We start from the raw sequence: 12,950 nt of genomic DNA, 5'->3' as shown, positions 1-12,950 counted from the left end.
TGCACTGTGGGTCACAGATCAGAATGACATATATTGATTTATGTAACCTACGATAGTAACCTACGATTTGGTAAACCAAGCACTGCTCTTGTGCAGCCTCCATTAATCAGTAGGAATTAGAAACGAGCATGAACTGGCTTACGAGCCAAAATTCAGGTTGAATTTGGACCGATTCGGAGCTTGGTAACCAATGTTCAAGGAAGGTACATTCCTTGAACATTTACCAGATTTTGGGCTAGTTTGGTTCAGTTGTTTGGGGCCAGCCATTTAACCCTTTGGTTTTCCTCCCCCCTTCCTTTTAGTGGCCAGGAGTAATACCAAAGAGATAAATGAAGCCCCTTCTTGGGTGATCCACGCCTTTCTCCTAGCTGTGGCCAGGAGAAAGGTGGAAGTGAAGTTCCTACTAGGGTGATCCCCGTCCCCTTTCATAGCTGGTAAGAAGGAGAAGCCAAACTTCCTGAATCACTTCTGTTCATGTTGGGTCTGTTCTGTTCAGGGTTTGGTCCACGGGCTACCCAAACCGAACCGCTGTTTTTAGGTTCATGCCCACTCCTAGTAGGGATTTCAGACCACATCTAGGTTGTCCCTTGGCAAAAACTATCAAGATAATCTATGTATGATTTGTGCTTGTAATTTAGCAGTCCTGCACCCAAATTTATGTTCTGATAATAATATCACATTGTGGATCTCCTGACAAAAATATGTAATCTTTCATTGAAATCTGCCTCCGTTCCTGAGGAATGGAAGGTAGCAATGTCACCCCCATCTTTAAAAAGGGTTCCAGAGGAGATCTGGGAAATTACAGGCCAGTCAGTCTGACTTCAATACCGGGAAAGTTGGTAGAAACCATTATCAAGGACAGAATGAATAGGCACATTGATGAACACAATTATTGAGGAAGACTCAGCATGGGTTCTGTAAGGGAAAATCTTGCCTCACTAACTTGTTACAGTTCTTTGAGGGGGTGAACAAACATGTGGACAAAGGGGACCCAATGGATGCTATTTACCTTGACTTCCAGAAAGCTTTTGATAAGGTTCCTCATCAAAGGCTCCTTAGTAAGCTCGAGAGTCATGGAGTAAAAGGACAGGTCCTCTTGTGGATCAAAAACTGGCTAATTAATAGGAAGCAGAGAGTGAGGATAAATGGACAGTCTTCACAGTGGAGGACGGTAAGCAGTGGGGTGTCACAGGGCTCAGTACTGGGTCCCATGCTCTTTAACTTGTTCATTAATGATTTGGAGTTGGGAGTAAGCAGAGAAGTGGCCAAGTTTGCAGATGACACTAAATTGTTGAGGGTGGTGAGAACCAGAGAGGATTGTGAGGCACTCCAAAGGGATCTGTTGAGGCTGGGTGAGTGGGCGTCAACGTGGCAGATGAGGTTCAATGTGGCCAAGTGCAAAATAATGCACATCGGGGCCAAGAATCCCAGCTACAAATACAAGTTGATGGGGTGTGAACTGGCAGAGACTGACCAAGAGAGAGATCTTGGGGTGGTGGTAGATAACTCACTGAAAATGTCAAGACAGTGTGCGATTGTAATAAAAAAGGCCAACGTCATGCTGGGAATTGAAAACAAATCAGCCAGTATCATAATGCCTGTGTATAAATCGATGGTGCGGTCTTATTTGGAATACTGTGTACAGTTCTGGTCATCGCACCTCAAAAAGGATATTATAGCATTGGAAAAAGTGCAGAAAAGGGCAACTAGAATGATTAAAGGTTTGGAACACTTTCCCTATGGAGAAAGGTTAAAATGCTTGCGGCTCTTTAGCTTGGAGAAACGTCAACTGCAGGGTGACTTGATAGAGCTTTACAAGATTATGCATGGGATGGAGAAAGCAGAGAAAGAAGTCCTTTTCTCCCTTTCTCACAATACAAGAACTCGTGGGCCTTTAATGAAATTGCTGAGCAGTCAGGTTAAAACGGATAAAAGGAAGTACTTCTTCACCCAAAGGGTGATTAACATGTGGAATTCACTGCCACAGGAGGTGGCGGCGGCTACAAGTATAGCCAGCTTTAAGAGGGGATTGGATAAAAATATGGAGCAGAGGTCCATCAGTGGCTATTAGCCACAGTGTGTGTGTATATATATATATATATATATGTATATATGTGTGTGTGTATGTATGTGTGTGTATATACACACACACACACACATATTGGCCACTGTGTGACACAGAGTGTGGACTGGATGGGCCATTGGCCTGATCCAACATGGCTTCTCTTATGTTCTTATGATTTCCATTCTTCCTGTTCAACAAATTCTGATTAGAAGTTTAACTGGAAATAATAGATGGCAGACATATTTTTTGAGGAGTAATATTTTTGGGGTGTTATCTGTTTTTCAAATATAATCTTCGCAGGATTACTGTTATACTTTTGCAAAATGCCACTGTTTTATAAAAGCCTTGTTAGGGAGAATACACTCAAAAGAAATGAAATGGGAGCAATGGGTAAAACAGCTCACAAATGCATCAGTGAGTACACGTACTTAGTAAATGCGACACGATCTTTAGTCCAGAGTATGTTTTAATCAGGAGCATTTGGTACAAAGGAATTGCATAGTTTATTGCCTGTCGGTGGTGGAAAATGCTGTCAAGTCACAGCTGACTTATGGTGATTTCATAGGGTTTTCAAGGTGAGAGCCATTCAGAGGTGGTTTGCTATTGCCTGCCTGTGTGTAGTGACCCTGGATTTCCTTTGTGGTCTCCCATCCAAATCCTAACCAGGGCCAACCATTCATAGCTTTTGTGATCTGATAAGAGGTACTGATTTTTTTTTTTAAGAGGGGGAGTTGTGTTAAGAAAAGTTGCACCAGCTATGGTTTTAAAGGCCTCACTCAATTTACAAAATAAAATACAGAGCATTCTGAATAAAAATAATTTTTCAGCACTTGCAGGTATATGATGTAAGTGGGCCTTGACTCTCAAAAGTTTACACTGCAGGAAATTAGCATTCTAGGTGCTAAAACACTTTGTTTTGGTCGCAGGCTAAAACAACAGTTGGTGTGGAACTTCATTCATCTGAATGAAATAGCTCTGCTAGGCTGCAGTTCTGCACCAGTTATGGTGCAGTGCTTTGAGGTCAGTGGTTCTGGTATGTGAAACATTTGCAGCTCTGGATTGTGTTTTTAGCAGCTTTTGGCATGGCAGTTTATGCAAGTCTCATTAAAAGATATCTAGCGGTGAATTAAAATAAGTTTATAAGAATGCATTATGCTGTTCATATAAACTGAAAATTTTCCAGTGACTTCAACATCTCGTAGATTGTACCAGTTTATTGAAATGAAATTCTATCCTTTTTTCCCAACTAGAGTAGTTGAATTGGCTTGCACATTGGTGTGTGTGTGTGTGTGTGTTATACTTTCATGGTAGCAAAATGGAGCACCCTGATTGGTTGGGACTGTGCTTCATCAATCTATGGCCCATCAAACCATTAATTAAAGTTTGTTGCATTCCATTGGCTGAGGATTGAGGCTCTGCTTCACAGAGGAGAGAAAGAAAGCCTTTCCCCAATTTGCTGAAAGCTCCTGCGTCTTCCTGGTGAGTGTAAAAAGAAGAGAAGCGAGCAGAGCACCTCTGTTTGTTTGGAGCTGCTCTGCTTTCATTTTCATTTAAGAAGTTGGTTGAAATACAGCAGATGGTTACATTCAGCAGTCCTGGTGAGTAAATTGCCCCAATGAAATCACAGAAGTGTGTGCTTGCAAACTATTTATTTGGTTGCTTTGTGAGAGAGAGTTGTGTGTGCGTTCACTCTCATTTAGTGGAAGTGCAGTCAGCTGTTGGGGGACAAGGAAACAAAGACTGCATTCAGGGGATTGTTGTATTTCTTTTTGGGGGGGAGGGGGAAATGGGAAAGTCTCCTGGCTTCACCTCCAAAGTCCCTAGATATTTTCTGAGTTGGACTTGGCAACCCTACAGCTTAGCTTGGTTCTGTCAGTAAAAGGCTGCAGGAGTTTGTTTTGGATTTTGAAGATAAGAACCAGCCCTTTGAATTATTCTTAGATACATGTTGGTTGGTACTGAAGTTCTTTCAGCACTGGTGAAATGCATTCTGATCCTTGACACAGGGAGAGTGGGATACAAATCTAATGAATCAAATTCTTAATAAGATGTACCAGTAACAGCTGTATTTTAAACTAGAGATGAAAGTCTGTTTTGTTTTTGAATTGGATAAGTGTGTAATATGCCTTGACCTGGAGAGCTCAGGCTAACCTTATGTCATCAGAACTTAGAAGCTTAGCAAGATGGCGCTGCCTAATATTTGGATGGGAGACCCCCAAGGAATATCAGGGTCATTATATGGAGGCAGGCAATGGCAAACCACCTCTGAATGTTTCTTGGCTTGAAAACCGTACAGGATCACCATAAGTCAGCTGTGACTTGACGCCAAAATGTAATATATGCAAACCTAAACTTATTTACTACCTTAATAGCGTATTTATAGTTTTGCCTTAACTTTCTACAAGCAAAATTATGAATATACCCAATACTAGTGAGAGGAGCTACAAACAGCTGCATGCTATGGCACCTTAACATGTATATCTTAGTTTTTGACATCTGTAATTGGGTGGGGGAGGGATGTTGAAAATTAAAAGCAACTGTTTATGGAAAACAAGAGCGTATTATTTGAACAGAAACCATCTCATACAACATAGTTGGATTAAGTTAAACTTCATAATGTCAAAAATTCTGAATTCTTCAATATGTGTATTGCAGCATATTAATATTGACCAGATTCAGTCACATTTAAACATACCTTTGGGAAGAAAAAATGTTTTGTTGTTGTCCTCACCCCAAACCTTCACATCTCTATTCTGAACCTCATAGTCTTGATCTAGTATATTTCATTATACATAATATTGTTCTGGAATACTTCAACAGATACTTCCTGCGCTGCCTCACAAGCTGCCTTTGACTCTCTTCCCATCTCTGCCTTTAATCAAAGAGTATAGATTTCTCATTGCGTGGAATGGATCTTGCTGTGGGTTGAGGTTTGTCTCTTATTTTGATTTGTATTTGCTTTATAATTATTCTATTTTGTTTGACAGAATAGATGCTCATATGTTGGTTGTGGGGAGTCTCATATAGATCACAGCACCATACATTCTCAGGTATGTACATGCAAACTGTTAATTCTTAACATTTGTTCAGCTAACTATCTTCACTTGTGAAGCTTTCCTGGTGTACTGAATCTTATCTGATTACTTTTTTCTTGGTGACATAAATATGAATGAATGATAGAAAAGGAAGATGTAACTTCTAATTTAGAATGACTAGCTGTTCATGTATATAAGATCAGTGATTACTGCTCATTAACAGTAGCTCTGCAAATATGAAAAATCATGATGCAATAGTAATTCTGTTGAAGCTAAATGATAGTGTGCTAGTGTTGTGGATTTAAAGTATTCAGTTTATTGCTGAAAATGGTACCTGAAACCACTGTGTTGGGGGTGATAGAAGCAAAACTGTGTAATTCCTGAAGTTGTAATAAAGAGTTGAAGATAATACAGCACATTTATTTAGTACAGACTATTGATAGCAAGAAATATAATTGCAACGAAATGGCTTGATAGCAAACCACCTTCTATAAACATATGGTTACAAAAACTATGGGATTATTTTATTCTGTCAGAACTTTCATATTTGAGTTCAAATCTGTCCCCAAAAAATTATGAAGCAAAAGTAGTTAAAGTTTGGATTCCAGTACTTGAATACTTAGCTCAAAAAATATAATTCCAAACAACCCATTGTATCAGACAGTAATTTATTTTTAATATAGATTTTATCTAATATGTCATAATTATAGAATTGTTTTTCATTGTAGATTTGTTTCCTAGTATTGTATTAATTATAGTTTTGCTTTATATGTTAATTTTGTTAAAATAATAAAAAAAAATTAAAAGTACAGAATGTTTAATGCAGAGGCACGTAATTAAATACATTTTTTCACTCTTCTACTGTAAGAGCTGAAGCATAGGCAATATAGAAAGAGACATTTTTGAATGTCATGCATCTGAGCAAAGAACAATATGCTTTGCTTATGTATTCTTGGTCATTTATATCCACTGACAGGGGAGCTGTGAGGACTCAGAGGAGATAAGCTTGTTTTCCTCTCACTTAGTAGTCCTTTGACCCTTGCTGTGTGAGTAGCAACGTACAGATGGAATGTTTGGGGTGAGCCAGATACGCATTCACATCCAAGCTTTTGCCACCACCAATCAGCTGATGAGGAGATTTGGAGCAATAACAGTCCAATCTGGACATACATGGTGGCCAGCCGCTTGGGCGTGGGCGGATCTATGGCACTGCTCGTTAACTTCCAAAGGGGAGACATTACGCCACGCTTGGAGGGGGGAAGAGCGGCCTGACGAGCGAGAGAGAACCTGTCGCCATGGTGATTCTGCCCAGGCGCATGCCATTGGCCCGCTGCCGAGGCAGGGGTGGGGGAGGCGCAGGCTCATGCGGGACCACGGGATTGGCCAGCCCATTGCACGTGACCGGGCAAGGGGGCGGAAAGCTCATGCCTGAGAGGCCATCAATCCTCCCACTCCCTCCCACTGTCAGAGACTCTGCCAATGGCAGCCAGGCGGGCAGAGGCATGCGCGGACAAGCAGGAAGTGCCAAGTGCAGGAGTTCGCTGTCTTAGACAGCGACTGGAATGTGTGTCTGGGAGCGGCCAGACCAAGTCCGAAAGACACCCCCTGGAGCCCCCCCCCCGGTGTTGCCCTGCTGTCGCCCCCTGCTATGTGCAAGGAACACCTCCCTCAAGGGCCGCAGAACTCAGAGTGCAAGTGGCTGGGCATGCTTCCACTTCAGCGCCTGCCCCCCCAAAGTGCCCAGCGCACAACAGCCCTGTGTGGTCGGGTAGGCAGTCAGCCCAGGCAGGCTGAGGAGTGGTACCCCCGCTCCCCTGTCTAGCCATGTGGGGGGGCAGTGTGGCAGCTCATAGCCCATTCCCTCCCGAAGAACCAAGTCTGCCCACCCTCCCAGGCATTCCCTCGAAGAGGCCATTGACGGGGGGGGGTTGCCCCAGAAACGTGCAGCAGATGCCAAGCAGGAGAGACAACAGAGGGCACAGCTCAGACTTTATTTTTCCGGAAGAGAGTACAACAGTCTCTCTGGAGTGTGCTGGGCAATCTCGTTGTGGATGGGGCTGCATTCCGAGCGGCAGGCAGAAGCAGCTGAGGGAGTGGGGAGGCAGTGGAGCAACACATGTGGAAGCCTCTGTGTTGCAGTCCCACCTGCAAAACGTAGACAGAGATCAAGAGCACCTGCAGGGGCGGCTGCTGGAAGAGCAGGCTGCATTTCAGCCTGGCGCTTTCTTAAAGGGACAGTCTCTGACCCACCTCCCCGCATTAGGGCAGCTGCCACACACACACACACACCTGTGCCCTTTGAGGGGTTGGGAATGCGGCAGAGGGCAGACCAAGGGAAGGGAGCAGGCAGCAGAACAGAGGAGTGGGCTCAGCAAATGCCCCCTGCTGGAGCCCACTGCCGGGTTCAAGTGCCAGAGACGCTCACATACCGAGCGGTCGAGGGGGAGGACGGGGGGGCGGGGACAGTGGAACTTATCCAGCCATGGACGACAGTCCTCGCATGCAGAGCCTCCGGGAACCTGGAACCTATGAAGACCTAGAAACAAGAGCAGTTAGCCCCAGGGGAGAGACCTCTCTCTCCCCCTCACAAGTCAAAGATACTGTCAAAGCAACCGTGCGTTGCAAAACCCGTCACCAACGTGCCTGCCTGTCCCTCACTCTTAAATCTGTATGGCAGGGAGCTCACCGGCAGAGCTTCCCGCCACGTGAACCTGTCTCTAACAACTGAGTTGTGCGAGGCAGAGTGGAAGTATTTCTAGGAGGGGGGCTGTTCGCCAAGCCGAGGCGCGAGGGGATTGGTGAGGCAATTACACCGCTCCCTAAGGGGTTTGTGAGCTTCCGCATTGGCGGAGGCGACCTTTGTTTTTGGTTTGCGCTTGGGCGGGCCCCCCTGCTCACGTAACTCCCTCCACTGTGGTGGTGCCGGTTGTATGTCAGCGCAAACCCTTCCTGCGCCCACGTAGCGGCTCGTCTGCTCCCAAAAGACTTTCACCCCCCTCCCCCTCTGGATTGTGCTATAAGTGTGTTGGATGCATTTTCTGGCAGGATTGCTGTAGTGTCATGAGATCATTTGTATATTTTTTGAACTTTTTCCATTTTTCTGGGTGGTAGTGAAGTTAAACCACTTTAGATTTTTTTGCAGGGATTTCCTCAGGTCTGTAGAAAAATTTCTCCCTTTCTGTACCTGGCCTTATTGTGTAGAGTTTTTGATCTGCGCTCTGAGACTAAGTTTGGAATTGGATGTGGGAGTGTGTGAGCCTTGGTTCATATGTTCAGAAGATACGGTATCGTCTGTGAGTGATGGGAGTAGTTTGCGCTCATTCTCTTTTTTGTCAGACACTCCATGCAAAACCCAATTATATTGAGACTCTGTTACAGTAATTCTGCCTCTTATTTTTCCTTTCCCTCCCTTAAAAAGAAACATAAATTGACCAGAGGCCTAGACTATGGTGGTGGTTTTCCCTCCTTTTCCAGTAAGAAGCACTATAACAGGGTCTTGGAAAAATTGTGTGTTTGTTTCATCTGCCGCTGATTAAGCATTTTAGCTGTTGAAAGAATTGCTGCTCTACAGTGCTGCTATTCTACAGTGCATTCTACAACCTCTTAGCATATGGATTGGGATTCCAACAGTAGAGGTTTGCTAAGCAATATCATGTGAGCAGATAGTGCTTGGCTCTAATCACATATACTGTTTTCTTGCATATCTCTCACAGAATAGGTTGCATACATTCTTGCTGAGCACAGTAATGCTTGAATTCCAGTGAATTCCACCTATTAGTGGGTGGGGTGGAGGATTGTTAGCCTCCAGGTGGGGCCTGGGGATTTCCCGCTTTTACAGCTGATCTCCAGCTGATGGGAGAGCAGTTTCCCTGGAGAAAATGTGCTGTTTGAAGGGCACTTGATGTAATTAGTAGACTGATCAAAACCACCAAGTAATACACTGTCTTTCAGTGTACAAAAATATGTATTACAAGAATTGTGTATAATGCATAATAAACAATACAATAATGATAAAGGTCGGTAGTGCTAGGACCTTTTAAAGTAACAGAAACCCCAAAGGGGCCAGAAATGAATAGATATAAGTCCAAACTTGGAAATAGTCCAACTGAAATTCACAAAGTGGGTGCTCATGAGGAACGTAGCTTCAACGCAGCCGTTTTCTTAAAAAGACGTATCTCTGTTTTGATGACGTTTCAATTCTTTCTTCAGTTTAATGGCTCAATTATTTAGGAACCCCGTTCTGCATTCTATAGTCACAGCATCAAGCTTCTCATTTCATTGTGAACATTGGGCTCTCGTTCACACTGAAATGAAAAGCTTGATGCTGTGACTATAGAATGTAGAATGAGGTTCATAAATAACTGAGCCGTTAAACTGAAGAAAGAATTGAAACGTCATCAAAATCTAGAGATACGTCTTTTTCAGAAAACAGCTACGTTGAAGCTACATTCCTCATGAGCACCCATTTTGTGAATTTCAATTGGACTATTTCCAAGTTTGGACTTATATCTATTCATTTGGGACAGGGGTTTCTGGCCCCTTTGGGGTTTCTGTTACTTTAAAAGGTCCTAGCACCGCTGGCCTTTATCATTGTATTGTTTATTATGCATTATACACAATTCTTGTAATATATATTTTTGCAAACTGAAAGACAGTGTATTACAGTTCCCTGTGGAAAATGGCTGCTTGTAGGGTGGACTCTATGGCATTGTACCACACTGAGGCTCCTCATTTCCCCAAACCCCACCCTCTTTCAGATTTAACCCCAAAGTCTCCAGGTATTTTCCAACACAGATTTGGCAGTCCTAGTAGGGTGCCATAGCCAGCTGTATATAGCATGCTTTAGTGTCACAGAATCAGTGTTGGAAGGGACCTCTAGGGTCATCTAGTCCAACCCCCTGCACAATGCAGGAAACTCACAAATAAAGGTAAAGGTCGCCTCCTGTGTAAGCACCAGTCATTTTCAACTTTGGGGTGACGTCGCATCACGACATTTTCACGGCAGACTTTTTAACGGGGTGGTTTGCCATTGCCTTCCCCAGTCATCTACACTTTACCCCCAGCAAGCTGGGTACTCACTTTACCGACCTTGGAAGGATGGAAGCCTGAGTCAACCTGGAGCCGGCTACCTGAACCCAGCTTCCGCTGGATCGAACTCAGGTCGTGAGCAGAACTTAGGACTGCCATACTTCAGCTTTACCACTCTGCACCACAGGGCTCACAAATACCTCCCCCTATATTCACAGGATCCTCATTGCTGTCAGATGGCCATCTAGCCTCTGTTTAAAAACCTCCAAGGAAGGAGAGTCCACCACCTTCTGAGAAAGCCAGTTCTACTGAGGAACTGCTCTAACAGTCAGGAAGGTCTTCCTAATATTGACCCAGAAAGTCTTTTGATTTAATTTCAACCTGTTGGTTCTGGTCCTACCTTCTGGAGCCACAGAAAACAATTCCACACCATCGTCTATATGACAGCCCTTCAAGTACTTGAAGATGGTGATCATATCACTTCTCAGCCGCCTCATCTCCAGCTCCTTCAACCTTTCTTCATAGGACTTGGTCTCTAGACCCCTCACCATCTTTGTCGCCTTGCTCTGAACCTGTTCCAGCTTGTTTATATCTTTAAAATGTGGTGCCCAAAACTGAACACAATACTCCAGGTGAGGTCTTACCAGAGCAGAGTAAAGCGATACCATCAATTCACGTGATCTGAACAATATACTTCTGTTCATATAGCCCAAAATTGCATTTGCCTTTTTAGCCACCGCATCACACTGTTGACTCATGTTCAGCGTATGGTCCACTAAGACCCCTAGATCCTTTTTCCACATACTACTGCTAAGACAAGTCTCCCCCATCCTATAACTATGCATTGGATTTTTCCTACCTAAACACAGAACTTTACATTTATCCCTGTTTTAATTCATTTTATTGGTTTTAGCCCAGTTTTACAGCCTGTCAAGATTCTCCTGTATCCTGTTTCTGTCTTCTATACTGATGTTCAAACATATACATACAGGTGTTCAAACAGAAGCATGGACTATCTGAAATAATTAGAGTTCTGTGTTAATCCACTTGAAGGATGCGAGATATCCATCTACCCGGTGTGCTTGCTTAAATATTGTGCTGCTGGATACAGACATTCCTTGAGTGCTGAATGCCGCCCCCACAATATGAAATAGATCATTATGCTTCAGAAGCCATTCTATCATTTTGCAGAATGTGTAAACAGAAATTTTCAGGACAACGTTTTTATAAAGGATTTAAAATTCCTGAATGAAGAGAATTGTTTGGATCCATTCCAGTCTGGCTTCAGGTTTGGTATTGGGCATTGAAATAGCCTTGGTCATCCCTGCTGGATGACCTGTAGTTGGAGAGGGATAGGGAGAGTGAGAGCTGTTAATTCTCCTGGGCTTCTCAGAAACTTTGAAACCATCAATTATGGTATCATCTTTTTGGATCTCCTTTCAGTGTTGAATCTCAGAGGCACTGTTGTGTAGTGGTTTTGATTTTACCTTGAAAGTAAGTTTCAGACTGGTGCTGGGAAACTGCTGCTTGGCCTCTGGCCTGTAAGGCTACAAGGTGCAATCTTGTCCCCTAAGATTTTTAACATCTACATAAAGTCACTGGAAGGAAGTCATTTGGAGATTTAGGTTGTGTTTCCTGCTATATATGGACATTCATCTCTATCGTGCCCTTCCGGCAGATTCCAGGGAGGCTGTGAAAACCATGAACAGGTGCCTGGAGGCAGTTTTGACATAGATGAGAGCTAACAGGGAGATTTGTTTGCCTTTGTCTATTTCTTCCATCAGTGGGTGAAAATGTTTTTGTTCTTTGCAGTGTTCCTCCACTAACTGTTATTGACCCTCCATGGTCATGGTATTTCATATGTTTGTGGGTTTGCATGTTTTATTGAACTGTTTAAATGTCTATACATATTTGTAATTTAAATACAATGTTAATGTTGATGTTTTGATGTTTGCCATATTGGATACACTAGTTGTATGGAAAGGCAGCAGACAAATGTTTTAAATTTAAATAACAAACTGTAGTATAATAGAACAGCTCAGGAGGATGCTTTCCTAAGGAAATAAGATTGTAGTCTATTGCAGTGTTTATTGCATGTATCATCTTGTTTTCATAGAATCATATAGTTGAAAGGGACCTCCAGGGTCCCTTCTTCTTTTACCCGTTGTCTTTTTACTTTGTTTATCTATTTTCTTCCTTGTTTATGGTATATCTTGCTTTAGACAGGTTTTTGCTTTTTTTCCATTTCTGTAATCCTAGTCCCATTGTACTGTTTATTGTATTTCATATTGTCTGATTTTTTTTTCCCTCAGAAAGGTAGGATATGAATGGAATAAATATGTAGTATGAATTCTGTAGCAGAACTAGATTCATTGCACATGCAGTGTTTAGGCTTGTCTCGTTCTCTTACTGTCTCCTGCATTTGTGTTTGGGACCTGTTGCATATGCAGTGGTCTCAAGTACTCCAATGATCACTTCCAGATTACATTATTGTAACTCTCTCTGCAAGGGGCTGCGCTTGACCCTGCCCCAGAAACTCAAGCGGGTGCAGAACACTGCTGCACAAATGTTGACGTCGTTGCCTGTATGGGCACGGATCCATCCTGTGCTGCATGAACTGCACTGGCTACCTGTTGAGTACCGGATCCAGTTAAGATGCTGGTACTTACCTTTAAAGTCCTATATAACCAGGAGAAGCATACCTTTGGGACCGCCTCTCCCTGTTTGAGTCTTGTAGGTCTTTACAATCAGCGACCCAACACCTTTTGGTGATACCCGGTCCCAGAGATGTCCATCTAGCTTCATCAAGGTGGAATGAGCCT

General features: G+C 43.2%; 1 protein-coding gene across 4 annotated transcripts in view; it reads left to right on the top strand.

Moving 5' to 3' along the window:
- The window catches only part of USP33 (ubiquitin specific peptidase 33), a 64,084-nt gene that overhangs the window by 10,846 nt on the left and 40,288 nt on the right, over positions 1 to 12,950 (top strand). For all 4 annotated transcript variants that reach the window (XM_060232054.1, XM_060232052.1, XM_060232053.1 and 1 more), the window contains exon 4: positions 5,053 to 5,115. In XM_060232054.1, coding sequence (XP_060088037.1) covers positions 5,053 to 5,115 — 63 coding nt within the window. The remainder of the gene's footprint in view (positions 1 to 5,052; positions 5,116 to 12,950) is intronic.

Source organism: Heteronotia binoei, chromosome 2, assembly GCF_032191835.1.
Source record: "Heteronotia binoei isolate CCM8104 ecotype False Entrance Well chromosome 2, APGP_CSIRO_Hbin_v1, whole genome shotgun sequence".
NCBI lineage: Eukaryota > Metazoa > Chordata > Lepidosauria > Squamata > Gekkonidae > Heteronotia > Heteronotia binoei.
The sequence above is the reverse complement of the archived record's forward strand: the minus strand, read 5'-3'. Positions and strand labels throughout refer to the sequence as shown.